This window comes from Bubalus bubalis, chromosome 3 (assembly GCF_019923935.1).
Source record: "Bubalus bubalis isolate 160015118507 breed Murrah chromosome 3, NDDB_SH_1, whole genome shotgun sequence".
NCBI classification, from domain to species: domain Eukaryota; kingdom Metazoa; phylum Chordata; class Mammalia; order Artiodactyla; family Bovidae; genus Bubalus; species Bubalus bubalis.
Window position 1 is genome coordinate 43,332,460 of NC_059159.1, and position 18,744 is coordinate 43,351,203.

Below are 18,744 nucleotides of genomic sequence, written 5' to 3' on the forward strand. Positions count from 1 at the left end.
CACTCACTGGCAAAGGTCACAAGAAAATGTTACCACTTAGGTGTTTGATTCTCAAAATATTTTAAACCTGAGAGACAAAAACTGGATGTTAAATCAGTGAGTAGTATCAGTCTCTTCAATTCAGCCCTGGTCCCAAAATGGAAAACAAGACTGAACAGCATTTAGCTTATTCACTGGAAATTTACTAATTTTTACCCTAACGGTGTGTCATTTAAAACATTGAGATAAAAGTATATCAAAGAATGGAATGCACAATGTGCATGAATTCTGGAGCTGAGGTGGGAGTGAGGAGGCCTCTGATTTGGGGCTTATGTAAGTGGGTGGATGGTGAAGCCCAGGGTTGAGGGGTAGGGTGCAGACAGCACGGTGACTGGAGTCACTCGCTTCCCTCTCACCTGCCAAAAAAGAAGGCCTGCTGCTGTGCTGTCAGGAGCACTACCCTGGCACTGGTCCCCTCTGAATGTGAATAGGCTGACCCGGGGCACGACTCTGCCCCCCTTGCCCCCAAGTAAGTCGTTTCCCTTCCACAATTCCTCATGAAGTGCTCAGGATGGCCCTAGCTTGTTAAGCCGCAACTATTTTGCTAGTCGAGGAGGTGGGAAAAAGAACTAATGTGGCAATAAGAATGATGGGGGAAGAAACTTTCATTTAAGAAAATAACTTATTTGGCTGTGCTGCGTCTTAGTTGTGGCATGTGGGATATAGTTCCCCGACCAGGGACTGAACCCAAGCCCCCCTGCATTGGGAGCATGGGATCTTAACCACTGGACCTCCAGGGAAGTCCCTTAATTTCATTTTTGACATGGGTGAGGACCTATAAGATACCCAAGTAGAAATTTCTAGTAGCTACCTAGAAGAATCTGGGTATAGAGATAAGATCTGGGGTCATTCTCTTATAGTCAACAAAGGCAGGAGGGTAGATGAGGTCACAAGGAGAGGGTGTCCGGCAATGGATCTTGGCTGCACACTGGAAGGACTTAAACAAACAGAACCAAACCACAACAAACTGATGCCTGACCTTGCCTCCAGATTCTGGGGTGCAGCCGTGGAATTTCTGAAAGTTCTTCAGGTGATTTTACCAAGTAACCAGGTCAAGAACCTTTGACTTGAGGATGAAAACCCAGGGTTGATCCCTAGCCCAGAGAACACAACACGTTAGGATAAAGGAAGGAGCCTGTAAGGGAGAGTTGTGGCCCCTAAGAGAAAAAAAGAGTTGTGTTTCAGAAGCCAAGGTAAGATCTGAGCAAGGAGAGGTGGAAGAGTCATTGCAGGGAAGACACTAAACGTGTCCACTTACTGTTGTGCTGTCTAGACAACAGCCCCACCGCAAGCTGTCTTAATTTAAAATCCATGCAACTTACGCATCCTATTAATATATTTTAATATAATATTTAAAATTACTTACCATACAGAAAAAATTAAAATTCCAAATCTTATGAGCTAGCTCAATAGATTATCTCCATATTCCAGGTTCTTGTAACTTAAATTGCAAACAAACTGCAGCTGCTTCCAGCCCTGACTTATCTGTCCATACTGACTACTGGCTGTACACGCTGCATGCTTTTGCAATTATCAACTATCTTAAATTAAAGAATAAGGCACAAATCCCCTGGTGAGATGAACAGGTTTTGGTGGCAACAGGTCAAACAAGTTTTCTCTAATACTTACCTATGAAGAAGTGCACATGGTATCTACAAGCCCAAGAGTATTCTTGCTTTATCCAGCCTCAGGCAAAGTATTCTGAAGTTAGGCGGTCTAACACGATAGGCTGGTACCAGACAGGCAGTCTGGCGTTGAGTCTTGATCACACCACCACCCAGCTGGGACGACTTCTTTAGCCGGAAGTACCGCTGGGATGCCAGGGGCAGGAGGCAGAAAGGAAGCGGAGGGAGGGGTCAAGCCCCCTGAGCAGTCTGCTGCTCCGGAGCAGTCCACTTTTGTTTAATATTATGGACTCTACTATATTGGAGTTTGATTTCACATGAAAATAGGATTAAGAAAAGTTCGAAAACCACTGGGTTAGATAGACTCTAAGGTCTGGAAAGATGTTCAAACTGCATATAAACAGTATCTCTGAAATCAGTTAATAAGTTTTCAGTTATGTTTTTGGCAATCTAAAGTCTCTGAGAAGGTTAAAAAAAAAAACCCACAACTAATTTCCTCAAAAATTGAAATGGAAATATAAACAGGTAATGTCTCAAAACTTTGCAAATGCAGGCTGCAAGCTATACTGAAGGGAAAATCAAGGAACTGAAATAAAACGGCTGACACATCTTTTTCAAATGTCACATTTAATGTTTCCACCACTGTACTTCAAATCTACATTGTACAAAGTGACCAGTAAGTGTGCCACGGTAATTGACCAACCTCTGAGATTGTACCTTTCACACCAGTGTCTTCTTGGGCTCTTTTGATACTAAACACGTTTCTCATTCAAGTGAATTGAAATGCTTCAGTTGGGTTGATTCTCAGGAGCCTCGTAAAAAGAAAACAAAGATATTGCACCATCTTTGTTTAGTAATTCAATGTTTGTTTCTTTCACAGCAAATAATTACTTCATTGAAGTTAAAACTTCCAAACATAACTTATTAATAGTCTTCAAATTCAGCTCAGATCACTCAAGATGAAAATACTCTGCTAAATACAGATAACTTACAATAACTTTAACAGTTAATTGTCCATAACACACACCAAGGTTTTTTCCTAGACCAATTTTAAGACGATCCATTAGTATTCCTTGTACAGGTGAAAAACGATCTTCAATTTTCTTGTCTTTTTATTTTTAATATAAAAGTTGGAAGGGACATTCAAGTTTCAAGTCTCCACATTGAACTTAAAAAAAAAAAAAATAGTCATCATCAGCATGTGGAGGTAAACAAGCCAAGTTGTATAACTCCAGGAGGTAGAGGCCTTCAATTTGTATTCATATATACATATGCACAGAAGAATTCAGTGTTCCAACAGAAAAAAGAATTTGTCAAAAAGTAATAAGTTATTTACTACTGTGACATTTCAAGACTCCCACAGCTTTGCCTAAGGACACAAACACATTTGACATAATTCCCTATGTGCCTTTTTTTGTGGCTTAAAATTTTTTTTTAATTTGTTTTTATCTTTATTTTTTTTTTACTGTCCAGTGCAGGAAAAGTCTCACAAAATTTCACAGACCTAAAATGTGCAAGCTAGTTCTCGCTCTATACAGCAATGTTGGGATTCTTTTGAAATTAGCCCAGAAATGAATTATTTACACACATGAAAGATGCATGCTTGGGGATTCTTTTATGTAAGAAAGAGCAGAAAAACTTCTAATAAAAATAGATTAAATATATATATATATATTTATACTGGGTAAGGAAAACAAAAGTTTTAGTCTCTCCTAGTCACAAACTCATTCTCTCTACCCACAACATTGGATTTTAGACAGCACACATCACCGTCACGGCTCTAATGAGAAGCTAATTATAGGGCTTGATCATTAGGTGGCATGCCCCCCTCCCCCACCCCCCAGGTGCAGCCACGATCAGCTCACGTGGCTCCATGATTGGTCGCAGGCAAGGTTTCTAGATTCTTTTGTTTTAGAAAACCCCAAATTTTCAGGAATGGCTCAAATATCAAAATGTATGACTGTCCTTTGTGTGTGTGTGTGAACAATCTCACTTCATATTTTTAAAAAAGAAAAAACAAACACAAAAACCCCAAACTCCCAAATTTGGTTCAATTCTCTTTTGTTCTGAGGTGAGCCATAACAGCTGCACTAAATTCATAAAACATGTGCAACTCTGGGTAAAATATTTTTTCTTCTAAAAGCACAACCACTTTACAAGATTAAAAGTCTAGTAACATTTCTAAATATTATTCCTATCATACAAGTAGTGGTTGTTAATTTAAAACTTCATTAGTAAAATTACAGTACAAGCATGATTAACCTCCAGAATTGCAAATCCCAGACTCCAGTGGAGAGCTACATAACATCTTCAGTAGTACATTATCTTCCACCGTCACTCCCACACCAGAGGAGATGGGGGCATCTCAGACGGTTGAGCAACAGTGGAACTGGAAGAGAACAGAGATGCGGTGAGCCGGCTGTAAGCACCACCAAAGGGCAGTTCACTGCTGCCTGTTTCCCCGTCTTCCTCTTAAAAAAAAAGAAAATAGGGTCAAGTCCACTCCTGCAGTTTTACTTGTTTCACTTTTCTAACGGTGCATCTATCTACCTCCAGAGGATATGGGGGTGAACAAATGAGACAGTCTGTGTAAAGTGCTTTCCACGGTGCCTACTTCATAATACGAATGGAAGCTATTATAAATAATAATGCCTATAATCAACTGGGAAAATAACATTAAAGGATACAGAATTATCCATTTAAAAGTAGCTTCTCAAAATAAGGTGACTTTAAGTGGGGACCTATTTTGAATGAGCCTCATAAGCATTCTTTTATCAAGTTTTAATTGATAACATTTAGCACTTGTTATCCGCAGATCTGTTTTGTCAGTTATTTCACAGGTCTGTCTAATGTTGCCAACTAAGATTATAGACTCCAGGCAGCTGGTGTCACTCTGCTTCCTCGGGGCCCAGGATAATGAATAACTTGCACCTGAAAGGCATTAAAACACCTGACTGACTCGGTCACTGACTCTTAGGGAAAAATTTAAAACAAAGTAATTTAAAACCATAGAGAAGTAAAAATGCAACTTCATTCCTTCTTTCTATGGAAGCATACATGGAAAGAATGAGAGAGGACTTAAAAAATTCTTGACCTTGGTTCAGTAAATTCAATCCCCTTCAACACTATATCCAGGCCACTTAAAAGGAGGAAGTGTGAGGGGAAGGGAAAGAGAAGCGAGGAGGAGAGGAAAAAGGAGTGGGAGAAGGGCAGGAAGAGCATGGCCTCTCAGATCAAAGACAGGCTGCTCTGTGATACCCCAGCCAGACCTGTGCACCTTTTTCCTTTGCCGCCCGGCCTGATGTGAGCCTTTGTCAACAGAGGGCGCTAGAGGGGCGCTGCAAGGCCACGGCGTTAGGAAGCTGCTTTTCTTCCAGGTTCTGGTGTGCCTTTTTTCTGGGGCGGGGCGGCGCCTTTGGTCTACCCAAACTTTCTCTGCTCCCAGCAGGCTCTGTGATGCACTAGCTCAGCCCACCCCTTTTGAAAAGTTTCTTCACCACCCTCAATGCTGTGTTCCTGTGCCAGCTAGCTACTCTCCAAAGAGGTCCAAATCTTATTAGCCTGGGGTGGAGGGGCTTCCTCTGAGTTCTCAGTTTCTCTCTGTTCGCTCTCCCTTGGTCCAGAGGGAGTCCTTGCTTTTTCTGCATTTGCTACTTCGGACTCCTCAGCATCCTCTTCCATGACTTTGAGTGGTTAGCCATCTTTTCCTAGTTAATGCTTGTTATTAAATTTTCCCTGTTCGTATTACTAGGTGGGTTTCTTTCTCTTGATGGACCATGATTGATACAAGGAGTCAGGGAAAAGAAGAAGGAAAGGACAAACAGAAAGAGAATGAGGCTTGCTAGGTTCTAGAGGAGGCTTATAGCTCTTGAGCCAATCAGACTGTTGGCTTCTCTTCTAAAGAGGATATATCAGCAGTCCACCTATAAAATATGATTTTCTTGCTTGCAGTTATCATTAAGGTGGTGGGGATGGTAGTGGGAACTGAGGCGACCACGTCCAACTCCAGGACAGTGGCTGCTGCAGAAGGATGATCCCCATGCACTTGATCAGGCAGCATAATGGTCATCTGGGGAAAAACTGCCAAGGCAACCACAGTGAGCTGAAGCGAGAGTGGAAACACATGTTCTTCACATTTTACATGTGCTTTTGACTAAAGCCAAAACTCAGAAACTTTCTGTTGGATCTTTTATTCATGTTACTAATCTAAATAAAACAAGAAATATGCTGAATAATAAACTCACAATGGCACCCTTTCAATTCTAACAAGGAAGTTAGAGTTACACACAGTTACCTAATAAAGCTCTTAAAAGCAGCGGACTGAGGGTTGATGCAGAGAGGCACTCGGTTTCCTTTCTGCTGTTCCAAAATGAACTGGTGAATGATTTCTGTGGAGAAAACAAACATCATACAACCCATGCCAATTCGCAGGCCTGGGAGCAGTGGATTCTTGGGTTAACTCTAGTCAGCATCTGAACGGCATTTCCTAGTGGTTTAGTTAAATCAAACACACACACGTCATCTCTCAGGCAGAGTTCAGTGGAACTTTCCTGAAACCAAGACAACAGGTGCTGCTGAATGCAGGCCAACCCTCCCCAAGTGGCGTTACAGGAGCTGGAAATCCCACCCGTGGGAGGTGTAAAACAGTGTATAAATTTGAGAGTGCCTCTGCTGGGTTGGCATTATAAATGAGCTCTTCTAAACTGCTGGTAATTATTGCCTTTTTGAAAATCACTTAAAAAACTTGAGTTGGTATTTAGGTACATAGTTTCAGGCTGGTCACTTTGGGGACAATTCTTTTCTAAAATGTCCTAGAGCAGACACTTAAAACCACTCAGAATTTTGGATGTCATTAACCCTCACCCCAGTAGGAGATCGTGTCAGGATATTTTATGACTAGACTATCAGAAATCCTCTTCTTGTCATCATCTAAGGAATGATTCCCTCAGTGGCTGTTTATTCTTTTTAAAGCTCTGCATGTTATATAAAAAAGTCCAATATGTTTCATTCCATGCAATCACACTGAGTGAATACATATTAAATATACTGAGTCACAGTAAGTCAGCTCTAAAAACAAGAACAAAATGTTCATTCCTCTGCCAGACCTTCCCTTGGATATAAAATCAATGTTTTTATAACACACATAGCTTTCTTGGCTTATATACTCTGGACAAACGGCTATATGCAAGTTTTTAAAAATAAACATATAAAGGAGCTTTGATCGCCATCCAGACCTCAGCTTTCCACAGTCACATAACAGAAAATGTTATAGTCATCCCACCTGGCGGAAAGCCAAAAAACACACTTACCTTTAACCTGTCGAACAGAACTGAGGTTCTTCTCAAAAGTGTCATCGAATTTGGGGTTGGTGACGGGCTCAAAGTCACTGGTATAAACTCTTCCAGTAGAGGTGGAAAAGCAACATTTACACATACACGTGTGATATCGTAGTCGCCCTTCATCTAGGTAGGGGTGGGCTAAGGCATCCTTAGCGGATATTCTTTTGGACTGAAATCAAATTGAGAGACCAGCACATCAACACTACAGATAAACACAACTGTCCATACAGGATCTTTCATGAGCCACAGTGGCTGCTTTATACCACTTACACTTAATTTACAGTACATCCTGCATAAAGGGGTGGCTGCAGATGGTTGAGGGTAAGAGGACAGTTGAATTTAGAGGCAGGTAATACAGCAGTAGAGGGAGTTTTTGATGTAAGACAAGAAGCTACTGTTATAAACCACCACACGCTGCCAGAAAGCACTTAGAAATGACTTTCTGCTAAAATCCTGAAAAGTTTCCTACCTTTAAATGGATGTGTGCAGGGTCAAAAATGATAAATATCATGACATTTAAATATGCAATGCTTTGGAAGGGATACATTTACATTTTAAGTAACAGTTGTATTTTCTAAATATGTTTCAGCACTTAGAAGAGATGTGATCATGGTGGCAGTTTTACAAAGCTGCTTGAAACTTTTATCCTCCTGGACACCAAATCAACTTGAGCAAAAGCCTGACTGAAAGCTGCTGGGGTTAGGCAGCAGCTAATAGCCTGCATGCCATGTTTTGATATCCATCCCAGTGTGCATATCAGCAGCCTGGGCTTTTCTGGCACTTCAGATCAGAATACTGAGTATACTGGTTTCCAGTTACATACACCATAAACTTTTAAACTTGCTTCTCCATGAAAAAAGAATAAAGCTGTCCCTTCTTGTAGCTCAGTGGATATGTCAGTACTACTGAGACAAAGTAGATTTTAAAGGATTTAAGGATGACTCAGTAGTAGAGAGGAGAACACAAACTGACCCTCTGCCCTGCTTCCAGTCTGCCAGCACTTCACACAACACAACTGAAAAAGAGAAAACCATTTGCATTCAAACCCAAAATAACTGGATCCTCCAACTGATTCTGGTCCCTCAAATAATAGAGCGTTAAATATTTCCCTAAACCTGGATTCCCTAGAAAAACACGTTATCTCTGATTTTTTGCTATGCTAATATTAAAAAGCCATGTCATGACCTTTTCGGATATGCTAACAACAGAAATCGGCTGTTGCTCTACCAAGAAGAGTTAAATGTGAACTTTACAACCCAGTTTTGTTCCTTTCGCTGCTGCTTGTGTTTTGTTATTTGGTGACAGCCTTTCTGAAGTCTGACACACTAACATGCTCAGCAACTAAACCTTTTCTTTTTTCCTAAATGAGTCCAACTATTCCCAGAGGCTCCGCTGGGATCAAGGTCTACTGTCAGAACCAAAAAATACAGGCCAGTACACCTTGCCTGGGTCTGGACCCCTCTGAGTCCACAGCATCTCCAGCCAGGCTCACGTGCAGGGTTGAGAGCTCTTTGGCTTTTGCGCACTGGTTACTGGCCAAGTCTATTTCTGTTTCTGAGTGAGCATGGCTGATCATGTCCAAACTGGTGGCAGCAGTGACCGGATCTGGGTTTTATCATTCAACCATTAAGTCGTTTCTGTCAGGCGGCAGGTGCCAGAAACTGGGTCCCTGTCAGCTGTGAACCAGCAGATGGAATCTGGTTTCACTGTTAGTCTTGTCTGTCTGGGGATTCTGGTATTCCTAAAATTTCAGATGCATACCTGGAGAGATTCTGGTGTTTTCCTAACTATGGATGGCATGCTCTGTACGTTGTATGTTCTAACTATGGATGGCATGCTCTGTATGTTGTATGTTCTAACTATGGATGGCATGCTCTGTATGTTGTATGTTCTGTGTGCACTAGGCTCGGGTCCTCTGAAGTGTCTCATCTTACAAAAGAAAAGCCTTTGAACAAAAAGTAAATCAAATCCCTAGCATGCAATGATCAATTTTCATTTCTCTAAACAAATTAAAGTCTCTTTGGGACTTCTGGAACAAAGTTAAAGAAAGGAGACTGTCACTTTGTAAGGGGTATGAACACTGAAAAACTATCCTGTAAAACTGAAGTGAAAAAAAAAAATCACAAAACTTCTCAGATTTAATAGTGATGTTCTTTTGAAGTATCTGATGTTGCATAATTATGTCCTCTATGTCGTAATTACATCTTGTTTCTTGATCAACATTTGTAATAGGTATGGATACTTGTTTTTATGAGATTCTGTTGCTTTATCAAAATTGGCTCTTCTAAGTTTTGAATAAGAGTGATAAAATTTTCCATTTTACAAATATAAATGGATGTACTTTGTATACTTCTGAGAGGAATTAATACATCATATTATGAGATCTCTTAAAATCAAATGGAGCAAACTCCTATTGCAACTGGCTTTTAGAAACAATAACAATGTTAAAGACTATAAAAAGAAATGGAAAGATATAAAAACATTATTCTTCCCTATGAATGAAGTATTTTGGCTCTTTAGAAATTTTTTCTTGCTCAAGTGTAACTCAAAGATTAAAAAAGCTTTAATTGTGAGCTTATTATTTTAATTATTTAAAATAATACTATTACTTAATTCCTAGACCACAAAGTAAGCAAAATACTTCTCATAAACAACTTAAAGGTTTTAATAATTGTATACAAGATGACTGGACAAATCAGTATGAGTTAATAGTTAATAAAAATTTTAAAACACCCACCTGTTTTCTTTCTGATTTTACTGTCATGAACAAATAATGCTAATACAATATTCTGGTTTATATAAATCTTAGGTTTTTTTCCCTCATGAAAAGCCTAATCATTTTGAATTTTTTTCTTACTGGAAAAATTATGTGTTCAACTAAATTAGATAAATGATAATAGGTAATGTGTTTCTAAAAAGAAATTAGTTTTTTGTATGCTAAAAATTCTAAAGACTTAATGAGTCAACTTAAAATTTAAACTCCTAATTCTTAGTTAACATTAAGACCTTACTAATATTGAGTTAATATGTGGTCTTTGGATATATGGGCAACATGATTTTAATATATTTAGGCTTTTAATATTATTAAGCAGCCATCAACAAAGTTAAAAAAAAAAGATGGCAAATACCTTTGGGTTAAAGTACATATGTATTTAAAAAGCATGGAAGAATGTGTGATGAAAGAAAGATGTGTGTGTTAAGATAACAGATATGCTTTTGTTCATCAAGAGAAAAAAGTGAATAATTGTCTAAATTCCTAATAATTATTGTTATACTTTTAAAATATTGCTTATAACTGTTTATTGTCTTTAGATAAATTAAGGTCTCTGGAGATTTGTTTAATGTCTTCACTATTTTGAGGTAATAGTTAATTACATCTTTTAAAATTATTTATTATACTCCATCCTTTTCAGTATTGTTGGTATTATTATAATAAAAGAACCAGCACCTTTTCATCTTATCATCCCCTGGTTGTTTCTGCTTTTTCCTTATATTTGCCTAAAGGCTCCTGCTACAAGATAAAGATCAGGAGTTGAGTCTTCCATCTGAACCATCACAAGGATCTCCGTAAAGAAATGTGATCAGGTACTCCTGACTGTCGTCTCTGGGGTACAAACTCATGGGTACAGCTGCTTATCATCACTACAGACAGCCACAAGGAGCAGACTCGAGGTAATAGATGGCTTAACCCAAGGTCAACAAAGTAAGAATTAACTACTTCAGACTAAATGGATTAAATAAACTTATTTAATTACGGTTAATGTTCTATTTTAATGGCTTTTTTAAAAATCTCATTTCTCTCTTTCTAATGTATCATTAACTCTCAAATTTAACAGGATAAAATCAGAATGAAACATTCTTTAAGCTAGATATGGAACTCTCATAACTAGAAAGAAAAGAATCCCTAATAAATCATTCATAAACTAAAATCAGTAAGACCCTGTCCTCCTCATTAGATAAATCAAACCTCCTTATTGTAGATAAATCTAATTTGTAACTATGACCACACCAGAAGTTTCATTTAATTAAGTGTGACAATCCCACTGTTGAAGAATAAGGACTACATTTCACATGCAGAACTGGTATCTGAAAGGCCTCTGGGGAGATGAGCATGGCATCCACTCTGTGGCTTAGGAAAAGGACCCTAGAACTGTAAAGACTATGAGCTCTCAGCAGGCCATGGTCATTAATAAACGTGGGATCTCAGAGAAAGAGGATACCCTACAGCTACAAGAACTGCAGGTAAAACCTGGGACAGGTGAATTACATGGTTCCTCATTCCTAATCTAAGTAGAATAAAGACAGTAACATATGCTTGACAAATAAAAGTAAATTTAACCTCAGGCCCTTTAGAAAATCCTCTATGGACGACAAAAATTACCTCTGAAACCTGAAATTCATGTGCCTCTAGTTTTGTTAACCATACAAAAGGTCTTTATGTATTAATCAAAATCTCCTGTGAAAGCTATACAGATAAACTTGCCAAATAAAATATCAAACTAATGACACTAAATCACCAGCTCATTCAGCAAGTTATGTGGCTTAAACTGTCCTTAATGGCAGGAATTTGACCACAAGGAGGGACTGTGCGAAAGAACTGCCACTTTGTCTTGCTTCCTGATCACTAAGAACCTCACATACCAAAGTAAACAAAAGGAAACCACCAAACAAAAAATCCACTTTGTACCAGGAGATGTGATAGAAATAACTTGATCACTCCGTGATTGGTTCTTGTTCAGCCACTTAGTTGTGCCTGACTCTGACCACACGGACTGCAGCATGCCAGGCTTCCCTGTCCTTCACCATCTCCCAGAGTTTGCTCAAATTCATGCCTATTGAATTGGTGATGCTATCCAACCATCTCATCCTCTGTTGTCCCCTTCTCCTCCTGCCTTCAATCTTTGCCAGCATCAGGGTCTTTTCCAATGAGTCAGTTCTTAGCATCAGGTGGCCAAAGTATTGGCGTTTTAGCATCAGTCCTTCAATAATTATTCAGCATTGATTTCCTTTAGGATTGACTGGTTGGATCTCCTTGCTGTCCAAGGGACTCTCAAGAGTCTTCTCCAACACCACGGATCAAAGGTATCGGTTCTCTGGTGCTCAGCCTTCTTTATGGACCAACTCTTACATCCATTCATAACCACTGGAAAAACCATAGCTTTGACTAGACAGACCTTTGTTGGTAAAATGATGTCTCTGCTTTTTAGTACACTGTCCACGTCTGTCGTAGCTTCCAAGGAGCAAGCATCTTTTAATTTCATGGCTGCAGTCACCATCTGCAGTGATTTTGGAGCCCAAGAAAATAAAAGTCTTTTTCTGTTTCCATTGTTTCCCCATGTATTTGCCATGAAGTGATGGGACCAGATGCCATGATCTTTGTTTTTTGAATGTTGAGTTTTGAGGCAGCTTTTTCGCTCTCCTCCTCTTTCACCTTCATCAAGAGGCTCTTTTAGTTTCTCTTCATTTTCTGCTCTAAGGGTCATGTTATCTGCATATCTGAGGCTGTTGATATTTTTCCCAGCAATCTTGATTCCAGCTTGTGCTTCATCCAGTCCAGCATTTTGCATGATGTACTCTGCATATAAGTTAAATAAGCAGGGTGACAATATACAACCTTTATGTATTCCTTTCCCAATTTGGAATCAGTCTGCTGTTCCATGTCCAGTTCTAACTGGTGCTTCTTGACCAGCATACAGGTTTCTCAGGAGGCAGGTAAGGTTGTCTGGTATTCTCATCACTTGAAGAATTTTCCAGTTTGTTGTGATCCACATAGTCAAAGGCTTTAGTGTAGTCAGTAAAGCAAAGTAGATGTTTTTTTGGAATTCTCATGCTTTTTCTATGATCCAACAGATGTTGGCAATTTGACCTCCGGTTCCTCTGCCTTTTCTAAATCTGGCTTGAACATCTGGAAGTTCTCGGTTCACATACTGTTGAAGCCTAGCTTGGAGGATTTTGAGCATGACCTTGCTAGCATTCTGGTTCCCCAAATAAAAGAACCCTGTTTCCTACAGACCTGGACTAACAAATCATTTTTATCCCTAATCTTTGTTCTAACCTTTGCGGACTTAATAATCAGGTGACAAAGTTGCTGTTTCTCACTGTGAACAAACCAGTGTAAACCTAATTGGTAATTTTGTGGGTATTTTTTCCCTTTAAATATCTGTTGTGTTTTGTATTTGGTGACTTCCATGTACTCTTGGCAAGTAAAATTTTCTAAATGCTTTCATTTAAAAAAATCTTCTTTGACAACCGTTATTGGCACAGATGTGATCAATATTCTTCAGATGAATGAATAAATGAAGAACTGAACTTTGCCCCAGAGGAGTCAAGTCTAGAAATGGCATTTAGAAAAGCCACCATTTGAAATGTTATGATAAACCTAGACAGCATATTAAAAGGCAGAGATACGACTTTGTCAACAAAGGTCTGTCTAGTCAAAGCTATAGTTTTTGCAGTAGTCATGTATGAACGTGAGAGTTGGACCATAAAGAAAGCTGAGAGCCAAAGAATTGATGCTTTTGAACTGTGGTGTTGGAGAAGACTCTTGAGAGTCCCTTGGACTGCAAGGAGATCCAACCAGTCCATCCTAAAGGAAATCAGCCCTGAATATCCATTGGAAGGACTGATGCTGAAGCTGAAGCTCCAATACGTTGGCCTCCTGATGCAAATAACTGACTCACTGGAAAAGACCCTGATGCTGGGAAAGACTGAAGGCAGGAGGAGAAGGGGACGACAGAGGATAAGATGATTGGATGGCATCACCAACTCGAAGGACATGAGTTTGAGCAAGCTCTGGGAGTTGGTGAAGGACAGGGAAGCCTGGCATGCTGTCCACGGGGTCACAAAGAATTGGACACAACTGAGCGACTGAACTGAAAACCCAGAGTAAACACTTCCTTATGCAATACAATGGGCAGATTTTTAAAAAATAATGTTAAAAATTTTCCCCCTAATTTAGACTGATGTCAAACTCCTTTTACAAATATTGAGATAAATAAGGATGATGCCCTTCCTTATCTCTTTTCACTTAGTATTATGTGTTACTACTTGAACTTCTTTGTGATGGAGGAGCATGATAAACTTCAGGCCCCAATTACATGAGTTATCTTTTAAAAAGTCATTATTTACATTGCCCATCTATTCAAAGCCAGGATGTTTTTCTTAGAACACATTTTTAATTCATTAAAATAACATAAAAACAAACACTACTTACTGGATCAAAGACCAACATCCTACAAAGGAGATGAACAGCTTCATGTGTAGCCTGGCTAGACAGGGTATAAAGTACAGGAAGAGATGGCTGCAAAAAAATAAAGAGTTCAAATATGTGAGTGAGTCTTTGTGTAAGTAGATGTGGAATACAGCCAATTTATGACAAGTTAAGTACCCAGCTCTAAAGATGTGTGCAGAGAAATCTCAACTCAAAGGAGATGAGTATTCCCCTCATTAACCAGTCTTCAAAAGCAACAACTGACTTTCAGTGCATATTTTATATAGCATGATTACCCATTGAAGGTCAGAGCACAAAAGAGCCTATGAAAACTGAAAGGTAATCCTGCAAATATGAAACCCCATTAGCCTTATATTATACACGCTTTGGCAAGGAAAGACCAAACATGCCGAGGGATGGGAGAAGAGATTTACAACCTTGGCCACTTGCAAGTAAACTGTGCCAGTAAGCATGTGAACGATGTCTTATGTCAACATTCCCATAAAGTTGCCACAACGCTGAAGGAGCTTTTAGGACACTCAGGAATTTACAGAAATTCTTCATACTTCTAAGAAAGTATGACACTGCTTTTGCTGGTTACAGCCATACTGCCTTTAGCATTGATTACTCACTCAATAACTGTCTTTTGTATTAATAAGTGGCAGGCATATCCACACATCCATATCTAACCCTTTTGCACTGAGGCAGGGAGATGATTCTAACGAGCCTAGGAGCCACAGAGCTTATGAAGCTGTTATTTTGCTGCTTGGCAGATGAATGGTGTCACTGCTCTGTCTCTCACTCAAGTAACACTGAAAGGTCCCCTTGTGTCTTGATCACAGCCTTAGAATCCTGCTGTGACAACTACTGGCATCAAGTATACTATGTGTCTGCCTCCTTGCAAGTTAAGCCGTGTAGGAAAATCCAACAAGAACAAGAAGACACCTCAGAATCATCGGGGTAATTATTCCCCTTACAGATGTTTTCTTGAGGATCACGAGCTAACAGCAGATAAAAGGAGATGGGAGTTCTACTTCACTAACTAGATCAACATGTCTGAGTCTCAGTTCCCTAAAACGAGGAGGCTGGACTAAACAATCTCTCAAGTTTAGCTCCAGCTGTACAATATTGGGTAGGATTACTACAGATAAAGAGCACTATGCCCACAGAACTCATGTTTAGTTGGCATTCAGATATTTGTAGACCAGTCTACTACTCCTTGGTGCATTTACCAAGGAGTAAATATGCAAGTCTATGGCAGCTCTAAAATTATTTGTATTAGTCAGGAGAAGGGAGGGGGCTTGTGGAGAGTGTGGGGAAGAGGTTTTAACTTATGATTTAACTTACACATATTTTCTATAAGAATTTTTTTATTGTGTAAAATGAAGTCATTTGATATTCTTGAAAGATTCGGATTCTTGGTTTAACTGAATAGTTGTCCTCTTTTTCACTGATTTGTGTAGGCTGGCAGCCAAATTCCAGTCAGTCTTTACTGACCAAAATGTCTCCCCATAAGTAATTCTTTTCCTTCCACTCTCAAAGTGAATCTACCCTTCATCCCATTTTTGTGGTGGAGGCAGGTTATAGCTTAAGGAAGGGAATACTGAATACTGGAATAAGTACTAGAAGATGTGGCTTCAAATTCTAACTCTGCCATCACCAGACTCAGGTAAGTGACTTGCTTTGGCTCTCTTATCCATTAGACTACTCCAGTACAAACCTGCCTACCTACCAACATCACTGCTAATCCTGACATCCACAAAGTGCCAGGTCCTGGGCTAGATGCTGAGACAACAAAGATGACTAACACCTCTCTGGTGGGCAAGGAAAACATGAACAAGCAGTTCTAGAGGCCACTAAATAGAGGATCTAAGACAAATTAGAAAGCAAAATTTATGAATGGAGGACAAATGGATATGGGATGGGGAATTTGTAAAAATCAAGAGTGGATGGTTAAGGCTACCTGAAATATTACAAATCCACCCTCCCCCCAATATTATTTTTCTTTATAGAAGTACACCCCAACAGATACATTAAAAATAATCCTGTTTCATTTCAGCCTTAACAGTCATTTGGTATGCTTTCTCCTTTTCTGTGTTTATATATGCATGTTAAAAAGAGCCCCAGAAAAAAAGAAGAAGTCAGTTCAGTCATGCCAGTACCTTTCCTGAACGATAACTATCAATAACTTAGCTTTGGCTCCACAGAAAAAATGCAATACTACAAATGCTGCATTTCTTTCTTTTTTTTTTTTTCTGCACTCTGTGGAGCCAATGCTAAGAAGTTTATATTTCTCCTCAAGTGCAACAGAATCAATTTGAATAAGAGAAAAAGTAGTTCAGCTGCTGCTGCTCAGTTGCTTCAGTCGTGTCCAACTCTTTGTAACCCCATGGAGTGTAGCCCGCCAGGCTCCTCTGTCCATGGGATTCTCCAGGCAAGAAGACTGGAGTGGGTGGCCCTGCCCTGCTCTAGAGGATCTTCTTGACCCGCATCTCCTGCATTGTGGGCGGACTCTTTACTGCTGAACCATGAGGAAGCCCAGAATGCTTAGAAATACGGCTTAAACATCTCCTTTGGAAAAAAGGTTCTGCCAATTCCCCCAATACTCACACACATTACTTTTCTCCCTCTAAAATATATGGATCCATTATATACGGGTCCATTTTCTGTTGTTCTTCAAGGTAAGTCACTCAGGCCATGTAGGAGTGAGCGGGTGCCGTGCTGAGTCACGAGCACAGGAAGGGTTATGAAGAGTGCTCCAGTAATGACTGAGTAATTGCCAGTGAAATGAAGCAAGGATGAGACTCTGGCTTGAGCGAGAGGCCCTAGGTGATAGATGCCACAGTTATCAAGAGCCAACTTCAGAGTGTAGTCACCGCAGCAGAGTCGGCCAGGCTGTGCAAGGCCTGTTGGAGATTCCTGATAGTCTTTACCTGGCAGCAGAGAAGCCGCGCCCATCAGTCGGCAGCGTGAACTGAACTGCACCATGTGCAGTGCACCAGGCTAAGCACTTTGGGGTTATACAAAAGAAACCCCCATCTGAAAAGTAAGTCTGAACTGTGTGAACTCTCTAGAGTACTCTGATTCTCTTAACTGGAAGATAAAGTCCCTGACAGGAGATGGAACTATTTTCACCTCAGTGAAAATATTTTACTTATTTCTGACACAATTAGCTGAGAACAATCTGAGGAAAAATGAAGCTCTAAACCTTATGAGATGAACAAAGGGACTAAGGGCTGGTAGAAGACTTCTCAATCCTATCAACACGGCAGAGCCTCAACAAGTATCTGCCTTAATAGATTCCTGGGCCGTGGCAGCTAAGATTCCCTTCATCCAAGATCTTGAGTTGTAGTTCAGTCACATCCGACTCTTTGTGACCCCATGGACTGCCAGGCTTCCCTGTCCATCACCAACTCCCAGAGCCTACTCAAACTCATGTAATGAGCTGTAGAAAAGAGACAATACATAGAAAATACCAGTGTTCTTGTCTGCCCATTATTTCCTGACCTTAAGGGACCCAACTCCCTTTCTCACTCTCAGATCAAGTGATTCAGTGGGGCTTAATTTCAGTCTCCCAACTGCAAAAATGAGCAGAGGGCTTGGCCAATCAAATGATGTCTTCTGAGCACCACCTCTGGTGCCAGGATGATGTACATAATTAAAACAGGTTGGCAACAGTCAATGGCTGGCTAACCTAACACACCCTCCCAATCCTTTTATCCTTTATCTCTACCCTTATTAACTGGGATAGAAAAGACACTTAAAAAAAAAAAAAGCCTTTCTTGCCTTCAGGGAGGCCACATGCCATACAGTTCTAGACAATAACACATAAGCAGAGGTTTGGTAGGCAGGCTTCTGGGAAAATGTTTGCTTTCCTGAGAAAAGGAACAGATATTGCTAGTGCTCCCTCTCTGCTCCATTTTCTTGCTTTGAATATGGACATGATTTGTGGACAAGCTATTGTCCTTTTGTGACTACGAGGCAATAGGCAAGAGAGTATGAAGTCACATGCTAAAGGGGAAAAAAGAGAGAAAAAAAACCAGACATAATCGATGACATGCTGCGATGCCATCACCAGACTGCCTACCTCTGGGACTTTTTGATATGAGGAAAAAATAAACTTCTATTTCTTTAGACCATTATAAGCAAGGTTTTTGGGATTTCCCTGTAGCTCAGATGGTAAGGAATCTGCCTGCAATGCAGGAGACTCAGGTTCAATCCCTGGGTCAGAAGATCCCCTGGAGAAGAAAATGGCAGCCCACTCCAGTATTCTTTTTTTTTTTTTTTTCCACTCCAGTATTCTTGTCTGGAGACTTCCATAGCCAGAGGAGCCTGACAGGATACAGTCTATGGGGTTGCAAAGAGTCGGGACACGACTAAGCGACTAACACACAAGCAAGGTTTTCTATTCCTCATGACCAAGTACATTCCTAACAGAATCAGAGACCCTCCAAATATTTTTATGAATCTAGTTGGGAAAGCTCTTTCCCGAAGGATTGATATGCTAATAGAATGTAGGCCTAGATTACTG

The 18,744-nt window shown here is 40.0% G+C and overlaps 1 protein-coding gene across 3 annotated transcripts in view; it reads right to left on the bottom strand.

Moving 5' to 3' along the window:
- Positions 1–2,274: 2,274 nt before the first annotated feature.
- Positions 2,275–18,744, bottom strand: part of NLK (nemo like kinase) — a 129,718-nt gene continuing 113,248 nt past the window's right edge. The window contains exons 8-12 of one of the 3 annotated variants that reach the window (XR_003107992.3): positions 14,217–14,303; positions 6,974–7,172; positions 5,959–6,052; positions 3,927–4,053; positions 2,275–2,832 (exon numbers count right to left, since the gene is read on the bottom strand). Coding sequence is in view for 2 of the 3 variants with exons in the window: in XM_025281010.3 (XP_025136795.1) it covers positions 3,999–4,053; positions 5,959–6,052; positions 6,974–7,172; positions 14,217–14,303 (435 nt within the window). In the remaining variant the exon portion in view is untranslated. Of the gene's footprint in view, positions 4,054–4,092; positions 4,136–5,958; positions 6,053–6,973; positions 7,173–14,216; positions 14,304–18,744 lie in introns of those variants that run through there. The other 2 variants (XM_025281010.3, XM_025281011.3) reach the window with 2 other exon arrangements.